The sequence below is a fragment of the Sturnira hondurensis genome, unplaced genomic scaffold (assembly GCF_014824575.4).
Source record: "Sturnira hondurensis isolate 20B ecotype Veracruz unplaced genomic scaffold, ASM1482457v3 Scaffold0014854, whole genome shotgun sequence".
In the NCBI taxonomy this organism is placed as follows: Eukaryota; Metazoa; Chordata; class Mammalia; order Chiroptera; family Phyllostomidae; genus Sturnira; species Sturnira hondurensis.
The window spans coordinates 11,872,469-11,886,907 of record NW_028087485.1 but is presented as its reverse complement, the minus strand read 5'-3'; the positions used below and the strand labels follow the sequence as shown (position 1 = coordinate 11,886,907).

At 55.8% G+C, this 14,439-nt stretch overlaps 1 protein-coding gene across 5 annotated transcripts; it reads left to right on the top strand.

Moving 5' to 3' along the window:
* Positions 1-439: 439 nt before the first annotated feature.
* Positions 440-14,059, top strand: SEMA4G (semaphorin 4G). Of its 5 annotated transcripts, none has more exons than XM_037064133.1 (17): positions 440-637; positions 1,350-1,525; positions 3,541-4,011; positions 4,116-4,264; positions 4,551-4,613; positions 7,432-7,530; positions 7,642-7,735; positions 7,862-7,975; positions 8,175-8,344; positions 8,427-8,596; positions 8,890-9,034; positions 9,180-9,402; positions 9,806-9,921; positions 10,052-10,227; positions 10,420-10,481; positions 11,797-12,850; positions 12,971-14,059. In XM_037064133.1, exons 3-16 carry the CDS (start codon positions 3,888-3,890, stop codon positions 12,624-12,626), a joined length of 2,535 nt encoding a protein of 844 aa, XP_036920028.1. In that variant the 5' UTR covers positions 440-637; positions 1,350-1,525; positions 3,541-3,887; the 3' UTR covers positions 12,627-12,850; positions 12,971-14,059. The 5 variants fall into 5 exon arrangements, with proteins under 5 accessions (XP_036920028.1, XP_036920025.1, XP_036920029.1 ...); XM_037064132.1 differs by lacking the exon at positions 440-637 and adding an exon at positions 697-981; XM_037064130.1 differs by lacking the exon at positions 1,350-1,525.
* Positions 14,060-14,439: the final 380 nt, after the last annotated feature.

Genomic DNA, 14,439 nt, shown 5'->3' with positions numbered 1-14,439 from the left:
TTCATCCCTTCAGGCCTGACCCCCACCCCTTCACCCACCCAGACCTCAGGCTGAAGGATCAGGCGACCACAGGGATCTTGAGCTGAGAAGATCCTGTTCTGTGTTCAGAGCTGCCCCAACGCTTGGTCTCTGGGGAACTGTAGCTCTCCGCACCCTATGCAGAAGCACAAGGGGTGGCAGAAACTCAAGAAGTGAGGACGGGCTTTCAGGCCCACGGGCTTTGGGAGAATTTGCAGTCCCCAGAGGACAGGTTTGTGTCTCTAGCAGGAGGAAAGTAGGAGGGGTTCCTGGGCGAGAGGGAGAGAAGGTGGGCCATGAGCCGTTGAGGACATTCAGTGTAGTGAGACCACCACCAGGGGGCAATACCAAGGCCTCCGACCTTGTGGGCGGGGAACGCCATCGCCCTTAAACCATCTCTATTGTATGGGGGGCAGGAGCAAAGGAGAAAGAAGCACCTTTCTCGGCACCCCACCCAGTGCGCCCGGCCTCCTCGTCCCACCTTCCAGGCCCCGCCCCACCGGTGGCTCCACCTCCACCCCGCCCCGCCTCTGACCGCGGCCCCTTCATCCTGCAGCTGGTGCTTTGGGGCCCAGAGCTGTGCGTCGCTGTCTCTATGGCCCGGGATCCGAGCGCAAAGGTGAGAGAGGCAGGGAGTGCGTGCAGTGGCGGTGCTTGGGCTTGGGGAGGGAGGGGTGGGCAGTGGCAGGCCAGGCCAGGCCTTCCCCACATTCATTCCACCCTCCTAGCTGGGCCAGGCCTTTATCACCGCCAAGTCCATGGGTCCCTCATAAACGCTGTAAAGGGGCGCGGGCGAGGCCTCTGGCTGCGCTGGGTGCAAACCCACCAATGTGGAGTTCGGGATCAGAGCGCAGAACCGGGGCCGCGTGGCGAGCAGTGTTCCCCGGGATCTGGGTCACATCTCCTGGTGTCCGACTGGATAGAAGGAGACCTTGTCCTCGAGCTACAGCAGTAGAAACTGAGGTTAGACCCGAGGAAACAAGAGAACCAGGGAGGAGATGGAGGAGGAGGGAGGTAGTGGGGGAGGGGCTCACAGGCCAGGAGAGACCACCATCCTACTGGGCAGAGGGAAACACCTCTTACACTAAGCAGGTGGACCTCTAGAATGAAGGTTGAGAGTCTGCTGATCCTACACGCATCTTGTTGCGGGGGATGGGTCTCTCCTCCTCAGTTCCCTCTGCCCTAGGGTCTGCCGAGTGGGAAGGTGATCAAAGGCTAGGGAGCTGGCCCTGGGGAGGAACCCAAACTATGGAACCAAGGATGGGATGTGGGGTGTGGACCGGAGACCTTGAAGCCTAGTTGCCCCTTAGCCTCACCTTCTCTCCCAACAGGTTTTAAACGGGGGCTCAGAGCTCAGGCCCAACTCCCGTAACTAGAACTGCAGTGTACATGAGAGTAGAGAGTGCCAAGTGATCCATTCCATCTTTCCTTTGCTAAAACTAGGGGCCTCCTTCCTTTCCTGCAGAGCAGCCTTGACCCCTGTACCCATCCCATTGGAGCATCTGAGGTCAGAAGCTTCCCTCATATCACACACACACACACACACACACACACACACATACTTGGAATCTGGCCTTAGAATCGGGACAGAGGGGAGGGAGGAGGGTTCTGCTCTTTATCTCACCCTTGGTGGACACTGGCAGCCTTCAAGTCTGCAATGAGAACTGGACCCCTCTATGTACATATGCTTGTCTGTGCATAAATGTAATTGTGTGTTTGAGGACTGTGAACACACATGTACTTGACTCTTCTTCATCTGACCCACTGTATCAATGAGTTTGTATGCATGTCCCTTCATATATGTATATATGTGCAGGACCCTCCTGTGAATAGGTATACGATCCTTCATAGGCACATGTGTGGGTTTATAACCCTCCTTGTCAACCTCTGAGGCTGTGTGACCTGCTGAATGAATGGGCATATGAGTATAACCTTACATGTGAATATATATGAACACATGTGGTAGGCCCTTTATGTGAACATATGTATGTACAAACCTCCCTGTGAGTGCATGTCTTTGGATCTCCTGTGAGTACATGTGTTCACAGCCCTCCTGTGCATATGTATGTGTGTGTGCACCTGTTTGCATACACACCACCCTCCTCTGGACACATGTGACTTGTGTAAATCTGTGTGAGTGTGCCATGTACTCTGAGTGGTTCCTCTGACCTGGGGTGTGTTCCTCCTGCCCAATCCCAGGGACTCACTCCTCCTAGCCATAGGCCCCCCCCATGCTCCTGCATGAGCAAATAAGAGGACCCAAAGGTAAACAGGTGTGCCTGCACAGTGAGGGGTGGAGCATGGGCAGTTTGCCTGGGGCCTCCAGCTGCCCCAGCCCCTAAACCAGTAGCTGATGCCCTTTCTGTGGGTCAGGGACCCCCCCCTCTATTCATACTCCATTCTCCCCCTCTGGGCTCTGTCCACTGCAGTGGTGAACTTTACCTTTTCAATAAATGCTCTAAAGTCCTGTTCTCCCTCTGGCCAGCTCCTCATCCCTCCCCTCTCTTCAAGGCCACATAGTTAATCTTTGACTTGGAGGGTGGGGAGAGGCCAGTGACCCCTCTAGCCCTGTCTGAGGGCATCTGATGGGAATGGGCAGGACAGCCTTCCTCCACACAGAGCCCAGCCCAGCCGAGGAGGCCTTCAGGAGCCACCTCAGAGATCAGGCCTGTTCCAGTGCTCAGAGGCCTGCCGCCTGCCCCACAGCCTGTTCCCACCCAGTCGGCTTAAAAGAGGCCCAGATGTGGGAATAGTCAAGATATGCTAGGGGAGGTGACCAAGAGCTCAGGGATCCCATCATTCACCTTTTCCATGTTGCTCATGTCTCAGTTAACTAGACTTGCGCATTATAGCCTCCTGCACAGACATGACACTGATGCCGCCGGGGGGGCCAGATACCCCCCCCCCCCCCCCCCCCCCCCCCGTGCATGCAAGGGCCTGTTTGCAGGTAAGGGCATGTATACATGCCTAGCCAGAGGGTGCAGTACAGACTCAAATGGGGAGGGCGGAGATGTGCACCCCCTCAGAGAGGAATGCTGGGAAGTATCTAATTAAAGAGAAATTCCAGAAGAAGCTCTCAGGCCAGGGAAAAGAAAAAACAAAGGGAAAACAGGGCAAAATCAACAAAGGCCCATTAATTGTCTCTGCCCAGGCCTTCCTGCCTCAGGCACCCCCGCAGGCAGCAAGGGCAGCTGCAGCCCAGCTGGGCCTCCTTGTTGGGAGGAGAAGGCCTTCTCTCTGAGAACCCAAGCTCCCCCAGGATAGAGGCCCATCTAAACTTCTCACTTGGTCAGAGAAGGACTATTACCTTGGGTTTAGGTGGGGAGGAGTCACAGGCTTTTGTAAAGAGGGCAAGTCCCACCCAACTTCCTGCATCGGAATGAGTCAGTCCTGACCCCGCCCTCCTGCAGATGCTTGGCCTCCTCCCTTTGGTCCCCCCTGAAGTCTGGGGGTAGTGTCAGCTACCTTCCACCCACACAGAGATCAAAGGACTTTTTTTCCGTTTTTTTTTTTTTCCTTCAGAAACCAGACCTCAGAGAACCAGCACTAGCCCTGCTTTCAAGGCAGGGTATCCCCATCAGTGACCTACAACCCCTCCAATGACCCCACAATTCCCTCTCACCATGGAGTCTGTATTTGATGCACACAGGCAGTGTGCGATCCTCTGACCTCTTACCTGGGGTTCCATGGCCACACAACCCTATGATTCCATGTCCCCCCAATTCCAGGACCCTCCCTGGCCCCATGACCCCTGACCTTCCAAGTGACCTCCCTGGACCTTGACCCCTGTGACTGTTCTTCCCATCATCCCCTTGACTCTGGCCCTGGCTCCCCTTTGGGGTCTTGTTGGTTGGGGCTTCCCCAGGAAGATGTGGGGGAGGCTCTGGCCCCTCCTCCTGAGCTTCCTCACAGCGACCGCAGTCCCTGGACCCTCACCACGGAGACCATCCAGAGAACTTGATGCCACCCCTCGGATGACTATCCCCTACGAAGGTTAGACTGACTGATCCCCATCCCAACCTCAAAAGACAGCAGGTACCAGGGGTGGGGGTGGGAGGCAGCCCCAGAACTGGGCTCACAGCTCCTGCTCTCCCCAGAGCTCTCTGGGACACGGCACTTCAAGGGCCCAGCCCAGAACTACTCAACACTGCTGCTGGAGGAGGCCTCGGCAAGGCTGCTGGTGGGAGCCCGGGGAGCCCTGTTCTCTCTCAATGCCCACGACATAGGAGATGGGTCTCACAAAGAGGTCAGCCCCTGCAACCTAGGCCACCCAGAGGGTCTCCGGCTTCATCCACCTCCCCAGGACCTCAGCTTCCTGGGAACCCTGCCACCCTTCCATAGGCCCCTGGTCAGACAGTGCTGCCCTTCCCAGCCCAGGTCTCCCTTACACCCAAAGCTCCTCCTGAAACTGACCCCCACCCCAGTTTCCCCAGTTCCCTGGGGTCCTATCATCTGGTCCTGCAGGCAGTGGGAAAAGCAAGGGTAAGGGGCCAGTGCATCATCAGCCTTTCTCCCCTTTCCCCCCGCTCCAGATCCACTGGGAGGCCTCCCCAGAGATGCAAAGCAAATGTCATCAAAAAGGAAAAAACAATCAGGTATGTTGTCTGCCCTGTCCCCAGCTCCTTTCCTCCTCCTCCTCCGTGGTAGTTGTCAGGGTTGGGAGCACAGATGGGGAGGTAATGATCAGCCAGTTGGTTGCAGCAACCACAACAAACACTGTACGTGGCTGCCGGCGTGGCGAGCCCCAGGCACCGCACTTCTAATCCAGACATCTGTCGACCTATTAGCTTGGTCTGTGATGGCATCTTAATTTCCTCTGGGCTCCCAAATAACAATCACAGTAACAGTAATTAATCTCTAGTAAGTGCTGACCTAGCTATTATCTCACCTAATTCTAAACTAGCCCTGTGAAATTGTATTATCCCCATTTTATGTGGAGAAAAATGAGGCTTTGGTCAAGGAATAGCTCAAGTACCCAGTGCTCCATGGAGGGTGTTGGTGAGGAGTCAACCTGTCCTGGGTAAAGAAACAGGGTATCTACAGGGGTCCCATGTCTGGCTATGTAACAGATCCATCAGCAACGCTTTTTAAAAATACACATTCCTGCTCTGGCTGGTGTGGCTCCGTGGACTGAGCTCCGGCCTTCAAATCTAAGGGTCGCCAGTTTGATTTCCAGGCAGGGCATGTGCCTGGGTTGTGGCCAGGTCCCTGGTAGGGGATGCACGAGAGGCAACCACATATTAATGTTTCTCTCCCTCTCTTTTTCCCTCCCTTCCTCTCTCTCTAAAAATAAATAAATAAAATCTCAAAAACTTAAAAAAAATACACATTCCCAGGGTCTGCTGGCCCGTGAATTCTGATTCAGTGAGTCAGGCGTGGTGTTGAAACAGGCGTGTTTAAAGACATGCCTCTCAGGGCTTCCAACGAAGGCTGCCTCCTGGTGCAGCATGGATAGAAAACAGGGCTGGGAGGCAGGTGGCACCCACGTCACGGGGGATTTGGATTTTATTCTGTGACAAAGAGTACCCTCACCGCCTGATACTTCAGATACTCAGACTTTAATGTGCATGTGTGAATCGCCTGGGGGTATTAGAAATGCAGATGCTAACTCAGTCCGTCTGGGAAAGTCTCAAGATTCCGCAATTCTAACACAGTCCCAGGCGACGGGGACACTGCTAGTCCCTGGGCCACACTTTGGGTAGACAGGACATTTCCCAAAGTGGGTTCTGAGAAACATCAATTTTCAAAAGAGGGATGTAATGTCCAGTTGAGTTTGAGAGGTGCTGCGAGCTTGATCCCACGATGCACAGCAACACCCGTAAGGCTCTGAGAAGTCCCCAGTAAAGGTAGATTTTACCTGTAGTTAAGTAAGTTTTAACTGGTAAAACTTATTTAACTGCAGAATTCCTCTCCCCCTCCCCCTTATTAATGTAAATACCTTGAGGAAACATTACTTACTGTAGGAATACCTACCCAGCCCCAGGCACGGGATGGACTAGATCGGAGGGAGTCTGCAGGCAGGAGAGCCAGTGGCCAGGTCAGGGGCATCGCATGGGTCAATGGAGGGGTGAATAGGCTGGTGGAGAGGAGGGATGGAGCCACCCCTGCACCCAGGGAGGAAGCAGGAGGAGCCAAAGAGGCCTGCATGGATCCAAACCCTGGGACACTGGCAGGAGGAGGATTATTTAACAAGGCGAAGAAGTCAAGAGGGTAGCAGCTTGAAGCATTTGATGGGCAGAGAAAGCCAGCGTGGATGGAGTAGCGTGAGCCCAGGGTAAGGGGCAGGGCCAGGAGTATGTTGGACCCTATGTTCAGGTGCTCAGGACTCTGGTGAGCCGCTGAAGGATTTTTAAATATAGCAGCAACATGATCTGGTTTACATTTTATGAACTATGCCTTGGAAAGTGGGTTGCGAGAGTGTGCAGGCTGGTAAACTCTCTCTGGAAGGAAACTGCAGACAGTGGTAACAGCTGTCTCTTTGGGAGGCAACAGGGATAAAAAGGGTACTCTGTTTACAACATGTCCTGTGGTTCGCAGGCCTGCACTCAATCCACTGAGCTACACCAGCCAGGGCACAACATGTCCTTCTGAATTGTACACCGAGTGCATGTATTCCTTACTCATTGAATAAATAAGTTGATTTTTATGAACAGTGGCCGGAGGCTTGGGAGAGCTGGCAGGTGGTTACCGCAGTGGTTCAGGGAAGAGGAGATGGTGGCCCTAATTTGGACTAGGGTGGGGCCATGGAGGGAAGTGAACCAAGTCCAGAGACGTTTAGGACAAAGAGACATTTAATCCGGAAGCAGGACTGAATGTGGGGGTGAGGGAGTGGGAAGCGTTGATGATGACTCCTGGTTTCTGGACCGAGTAGGATGCAGAGAGGAAGAGAGGAGGGAAAGACTAGATGAACAGGTTTAGGAGGGAAGAGCAGGTTAGGGAAGAGGCGACCAGTCTGCTTCCTGACACGGAGAGTTTGATGTGTCTGGGATATAGGTGGAGAGGGGGCTGGAGCCCGAGGATAGGTCTGGTAGTGTCACCCCAGAGGGGCTGCGAGAGCTCCAGGGTTCGGGGACATTGCTGAGAAGGAGACGTGCGAGAAGCATCGAAGGGCGGTGAGAGCCTCAGAGTACCCGCGCTGAGGGTGCATGAGGGTGCAGGAGACGTGGGGGAAGCTGGCAGAGTGCACCGTGTAACCCAGGACACGGAGGAGGGGAGTCAGGCCCCTCGGAGGCCAAAGAACAGTGAGTTCCAGGGGGTGCTCTACGTTCTAGGCAGGGGGCAGGCCCACGGGGATATTGGAAAGAGCTGTGTGTCCCGTGAGTGGGGACAAGAGCCAGACTCCCAAGCTGGACTAATAATGGAAGAGGTCCTCAGGGCCCCCGGGCTCACAGCCCTCCCCCACCCACCCCACAGACGGAGTGCTTCAACCATGTGCGATTCCTGCAGCGGCTCAATGCCACCCACCTCTACACGTGTGGGACCTACGCTTTCCAGCCCCTCTGTGCAGCCATTGTGAGTACGCCTGCCCTAGCCCTGGTCACTGGTCCCGGGCCCTAGACTGATCCGACCTTGGGCTCCTGCCTGTCCTTGGGACCACTCTCTTCTGAACCCTCATTTCCCCAGGATGCTGAGGCCTTCACCTTGCCAAGCAGCTTTGAGGAAGGAAAAGAGAAGTGTCCTTATGACCCAGCCCGTGGCTTCACAGGCCTTATCATCGGTGAGCGTGCCCTCCGCCCCTCTCCAGTCCCTCAACCACAAGCATGCTGTTTGAGGGACATAGATGCCATTGCTAGAACTTGTCACCATATGTATTATGTGCCTTGCTGTGTGTGACATGTCTCAGATGGAGGCCTCTACACAGCCACACGGTATGAATTCCGGAGCATTCCTGACATCCGCCGGAGCCGCCACCCCCATTCCCTGAGGACCGAGGAGGCACCCATGCACTGGCTCAATGGTTAGGAGGATGGGGCACAGGCTGAGGGGGGCAGGGGACGGTATCTTCATCTTGACTCCCTTGGACAGTTGACCGTCCTATCCCCACACCCCCAGGGGAGGGTGCCTATTCCTGGGTGTGGTTGAATCAGGGGTAGGAGTCGGGGTGGGGAGAGACACCCAGCCTGTCTCAGAAGCCACCTGAACTGCCCGGCTCACAGATGCTGAGTTTGTGTTCTCCGTCCTGGTGCGGGAGAGCAAGGCCAGTGCGGTGGGCGATGATGACAAGGTTTACTACTTCTTCACGGAGCGCACCTCTGAGGAGGGCTCTGGCAACTTTGCCCAGAGCCGCAGCAGCCATCGTGTGGCCCGTGTGGCCCGTGTGTGCAAGGTAACTAGAACTGAGGTTGGGGCCAGGGTGGAGAGGCTGCAGCACAACTCTGGCTCCTGACCCCATGCCCCTACCTCCCTAGGGGGACCTGGGAGGGAAGAAGATCCTGCAGAAGAAGTGGACCTCCTTCTTAAAGGCGCGTCTCATCTGCCACATTCCACAATACGAGACACTGCGTGGTGTCTGCAGCATGGATGTTGACACCTCAGCCCGCACGCACTTCTATGCGGCCTTCACGCTGACCACACAGTGGTCAGTACAGGGACGGTGGGGAGGCAAGACACGGGACAGCATAGGGGCTGGAGCAGAGGTCAGTGAGGATGAGTCAGGATCCTCTGTGGGGAGGGCTGGCTGCACAGAGAGAATTTCAAGCATATCCAGCTAGCCCGGGGCCAGAGGCCACAGTGACCTACTGACCCTCAGGCATCCCTGTGGGCCTAGAACTGGGACTTTCCAGGATAACAGTGGGCCTCAGGCTGGGCAGACGGCAGGCAGGCAGGCTCCACTCAGTGTGACTCACCCTCGCCCCTATGTATCACCCCCAGGAAGACCCTGGAGGCCTCAGCCATCTGCCGCTATGACCTGACCGAGGTGCAAGCTGTCTTTGCAGGCCCCTACATGGAATACCAGGATGGCGTCCGGCGCTGGGGCCACTATGAGGGCGGGGTGCCAGAGCCCCGGCCCGGCTCGGTGAGTGTGCAGACCTGGGGTCAGTGCTCAGTACACAGAGCCCTTAGGGGGGCAGGAGGGCTGGCCTTTCGGGGAGGACAGGCAGGACAGAACCCCTGGGAGGGCGGTCCTGAGGCTCACCGCTCCTGCTCCCCGCCCCCCGCAGTGCATCACAAACTCGTTGCGCAGCCAAGGCTACAACTCCTCCCAGGACTTGCCGTCTCTGGTCCTGGACTTTGTGAAGCTGCACCCACTGATGGCCCGGCCCGTGGTGCCCACGCGTGGGCGGCCCCTGCTGCTCAAGCGCAGCGTGCGCTACACACACCTCACAGGGACACCTGTCGCCACGCCTGCCGGACCCACCTATGACCTGCTCTTTCTGGGCACAGGTATTCCTGACCCCTGGCCAGAACCCTCTGGTGACGACTGGGCCTGTCCTTTGGTGCCTGTTGACCTCGGCCCCCTTGTGACCCTTGGTCACAAAACCCTGGTGACTGCTGATGTTGATTCTTCAATGAACACTATTGGTCCCCAGTGAACCCTGGCTCTTGGCGACTGCTGACTCCTGTCGCCAACCACCAATCACAATTGACCCCAGTCGCTAATGCTTCTGAACTCAGCAATTCCTGCCACAAAGAGCCCAGAGGTCCCAACATCCGGAGGGCCCACTGCTACTGGATGAATCTTGTCCTTGGCCTCATGACTCCCAAGCCGATCCTATTAGGCTATTGCAGGGGGCCCAGAGCGATTCCATTGCTGAGATCTGACCCTCCTCCACTCTTTTCACACTAGCTGATGGCTGGATCCACAAGGCTGTGGTCCTGGGCTCTGGGATGCACATTGTCGAAGAGACACAAGTGTTCAAGGAGCCCCAGTCTGTGGAGAACCTGGTCATCTCTCCAATGCAGGTAACACCTGAGTCGTGACCCTCCATATGGCCTTGCCAGAAACGGGGAAAGGGGTTGGGGAGGTTGGGCGTGGGCTGTGTACGTGTCTGTACAGCAGAGTTGCTGACTGGCTGTCCCCTCTGGCTCCCAGCATAGCCTCTACGTGGGGGCCTCCAGTGGAGTCATCCAGCTACCGCTGTCCAGCTGCTCTCGCTACCGCTCCTGTTATGACTGCATCCTGGCCCGGGACCCTTACTGCGGCTGGGACCCCAGCACCCATGCCTGCCTGGAGGCCATCACTGCAGTCAACAGGTCCCAGGGTCGCAGGTGGGAAGTGGTGGGGGTGGGGGGGGGGTGAGTCCCATGGTGCCCAGGGACTCAGAGCCTGAGGGGAGGAGGAAGGCCTGCAGCTGAAGGGGGAGTGGGAGCCAGTTGTCGATAACAGCCCTGCTGACCCTTCCACTGGGGAAATGGAAGCCCAGTCGCCCTTGCTCATGAGTCCTGATCGTCTGTCTCCAGGACAGCACTGATACAGGATGTAGAGAGAGGAAACCGAGGCTGTGAGAGCAACAGGGACACAGGTAAGCACCATTGGTGGCTGTGTGCGGGTCTGGCCATATAGCCCGTCCTCTTTACCTTTTACCGTCCTTTGGATCCACATGTGTGTATCTGAATGGCTGTCTGTGTGCTTCCAGAGCACACGGAGTGAGTGATCTACAAATATTTGTTGCCCAAAAGAATTATGAATGTGGAAACATGCTCACTTCCAGAGCTTACAGCCAAGTGGTAGGAGGGGTGTTGGCAATGGCATGATCACACAATTAATTATAATTATTTCCATTGGGTTTTGTTACAAAAGAAATAATTACAACAATGACAAGGGTTTGAAGGATAATAGGTACTTCCCCAAGGAAGATCAGGTGACTGCACTAATATCTAAAGAGCAAAAGTTAATAATCACAGCTAATATGTACTGAGTGCTTACTGTGTGCCAGGCACCGATCAAACACAGCATTCCTATGACAGAGATGCCATTATCGTCATCTTCGTGACGGACAGCCTCTCTGAGGCACAGGGAGAATAAGCAAACTGCCCAAAGTTAATCAGCTGTTAAGTGGGAGGGTCAGAATTTGAACCTGCCCCCAGCAGTCAGACTGGAGTTCATGCTGTTGATCACTGCTCTGCTGTCTCCCCACAAGTTACCCAGGTAAGTGAGGGCCACAGGGAGGGAGATGACACCCAAGCAGAGGGAGCAGCCGGCAGAGCAAGCTTGGAGTACTTGAGCAACAAGAGAAGATGGGTGGGGACCATGCTAAAGCAGGGGAGTGGCGTGATCAGCTGAGTGTTTTTAAAAGGCACCCACTGCGCGGAGAGCGTTAAATGGGGACCACAGTGGGCCAGCAGTCGGGGCAGGAGAGAAGGGGACAGGTCTGAGATATATTCCGGAAGCAGATTCTTGGTGAGGGTTGCATGCAAAGGTGAGGGGGAGTGAGAGGCAAGGAAGACTCCCAGCTTTCTGACTTAAGCACCTGGCAATTGTAGGAAAAGACCTGTTGTGGGAGGGAGGCTCTGGTCTTAGTTCCCGTGTCTAAGAGACCTCACATTTGATGCCCAGAATGTGGAAGATATTCAAGTCTGACGCCCAGGAGAGCAGTCTGTGCTGGAGGTAGAGATTAGGCACCAATGGCAGATGGCAGGAATTGAAACCACAGGGAAGGGCCAATGTGAACCTTCTGTGGGAGCATAAGCACAGAGAGTTGGCCAGTTGTCACCATGATTCCAGATTCTGTGCTTGGTGCTGGGGACACAGCAGTGAGCCATCTGGCTTATCATCTCCAATGCCTTCCCTGGGATTGGCAGACATTGACTGTTCCTCCTGTCCCCCACTTCTTCCAGGGCCACCACCACCAATGAAGACCCGCTCTGTGCTCCGGGGTGACGATGTCCTCCTGCCCTGTGACCAGCCATCCAACCTGGCCCGGGCCTTGTGGCTGTTCAATGGGAGCATGGGCCTGAGCGATGGGCAGGGCGGCTACCGTGTAGGTGTGGATGGGCTGCTGGTTACAGACACGCAGCCTGAGCACAGTGGCCACTATGACTGCTACGCTGAGGAGAATGGCCTTCGCACCCTGCTGACCTCCTACAGCCTCACAGTGCGGCCAGCCACTCCTGCCCCGGCTCCACAAGCCCCTGCCTTGCCCGGGGCACAACTGGCACCTGATGTGAGGCTGGTCTATGTGCTAGCCATTGCTGCACTTGGTGGCCTCTGCCTCATCCTGGCTTCCTCCCTCCTCTATGTGGCCTGTCTTCGGGGAGGCAGACGAGGACACCGAGGGAAATACTCTCTGGGTCGGGCTGGCAGGGCAGGGGGCTCTGCTGTGCAGCTGCAGACAGTCTCAGGCCAGTGTCCTGGAGAGGAAGATGAGGGTGACGATGGGGAGGGGGCTGGGGGCCTGGAGGGCGGCTGTCTCCAGATCATCCCTGGGGAAGGAGCCCCAGCCCCACCTCCTCCACCACCCCCACTGCCACCCGCTGAGCTGACCAATGGGCTGGTGGCACTGCCCAGCCGGCTGCGCAGGATGAATGGCAACAGCTACATGCTCCTGAGGCAGAGCAACAATGGAGTGCCCACAGGGCCCTGCTCCTTCGCTGAGGAGCTCAGCCGCATCCTGGAGAAGAGGAAGCACACGCAGCTCGTAGAGCATCTGGATGAGAGCTCTGTCTGAGCCCAGCCTCCCAGGACAAAGGCTCTTCCAAGCCAGTCTGTCTGCCCCAGGCTGGGCTGCTGCCTCCCAACATAGCCACCGTCCCCTCCCCACCCCAAACTCCAGGCCCTTCCAACTTTTGATGTCCCTGTAAGGCTAGCCAGAGTCAGGCCCAGCCAAGGTCCCCTCCTTAACCTCCACAGACCCATCTGTGAGCAGCCCAGGCCAACTGGTTCTCCTCAGAGGTAGGTGCTCCCTCAGGTTCTTCAGCCCCAGCCCCTATTCCCTTAACCTAATCACTTGGGAGGAGAGGACCCTGTCCTCCTGCCTCATTCATCTGCTTAAAGCCTTCCTCTTTCTCCCAGGCAGGGCTTGCAGGTCCGGATGGCCTCAATGTCACCATCCTCTGCATGGCCCTCTGTGCTGGATGGTCCTGATACCAGACAAGACCTCTGTCAGCAAAAGAACCACCTGAGCCCTGCGTACATTCACATGCCCACAAGGAAGAATGTCTATCAGCTGGGCTGCAGGCCCCTCACCCCCACCCCCCTTCTGCTGCATTCTTGTTACATCCCTTCTTCTGGACTTTGGGTACACTCCCAAATGCCACATCCCATCCTATATATTTAGTCCTCTCCCCTAGTCCCAGCCCCCTGTAGTGACCTTTGTCAAGAACTTGGGAACAGGCCAGCGTGGGGAGGTAAGACTGCATCATTCCCCTCTTCTCCCTTAATGTGCAGCCCTTATGAGTCAGCACCCCCATCCCCTTAGTCACTCAAGAGTGACAGAGTTCTAGGCATGTCCCTTACATACACATGCTTACATTTCCACTTACATGCACCTTATGAGCCTCCTCTTGCTGCCTTGGACCTATCAGGTTTGGTCCACGGACATTTCAGAGCCCTCTCCGGTTTAGCTGTCCTTACAGACACTTCCCTAGGATGGGTGACCCACACTGCACTCAATGAGCCAGCCTCCCTTTTGGGGACCAAGCATTTGCTACCCCTAGACCAGAGCACCAGGAGGAAAGATCTGCTATCTCACCTGGCACATGAAGCCCGTTCTTGGAACTATGCAAAGGGCAGAGGCTGGGAGTTTGGATGCTTGGCTCCCACCCCTGTCCTACCTCACCGGGGCACTTTCAGGGTCCAGGGGCCTCTGAAGTCTCCAGGCCCATATGGGACAATCAAATCCTGACTGAGCTCCCTCATTCCCTTGGGTGAGGATGACTGTTATTTTTGTAGCTGAGAACGTGGAATCCCACGGATTTTTACTGCCCTTCACCTATCCTCTCCCACCTCTCCCCTACAATGAATGTATTTATTGTGAGATGGCTACACTACTTTAGGAATGCCCCCACTCACCACCCAGGTGGGCGGAGTGGGCATGTGATGGCGGGGAGCCTGGGCTCAGCTCCTCCACCCTGTTGGTTAATAAATACCCTTTTCCCCACGGCTGTGAGTGATCTGCTTGGTCTCAACTGGACTCCCCCTGATCGCCAGGAGACAGGCTTCTGAACCAATGGAAAAGGTGCTGCGGGGTTGGCTTTGGTCCCTATAAAACCATTTCAGAGGAAACTTCCATCTTGGCTGCCCTGAGCAGGTACACAACAGGCCTTTGTTAAGGTTTCACTATTCAGTGACTATGGCAAGGGCACGACAAAAGTACAATGGCTCAAGGATTCCTACAAAGGTTTCTAGGTTTTTACCTCCTGGCTCTTCCTCACTATCCTCCACCACCACTTTTTCAGCCAAGCCCCTGGAAAATACTGCCCATTTATCAGCTGGCCTGAGAGTCATTTTCTCCAAGGGTCAGGCCTGGATTAATTACACAG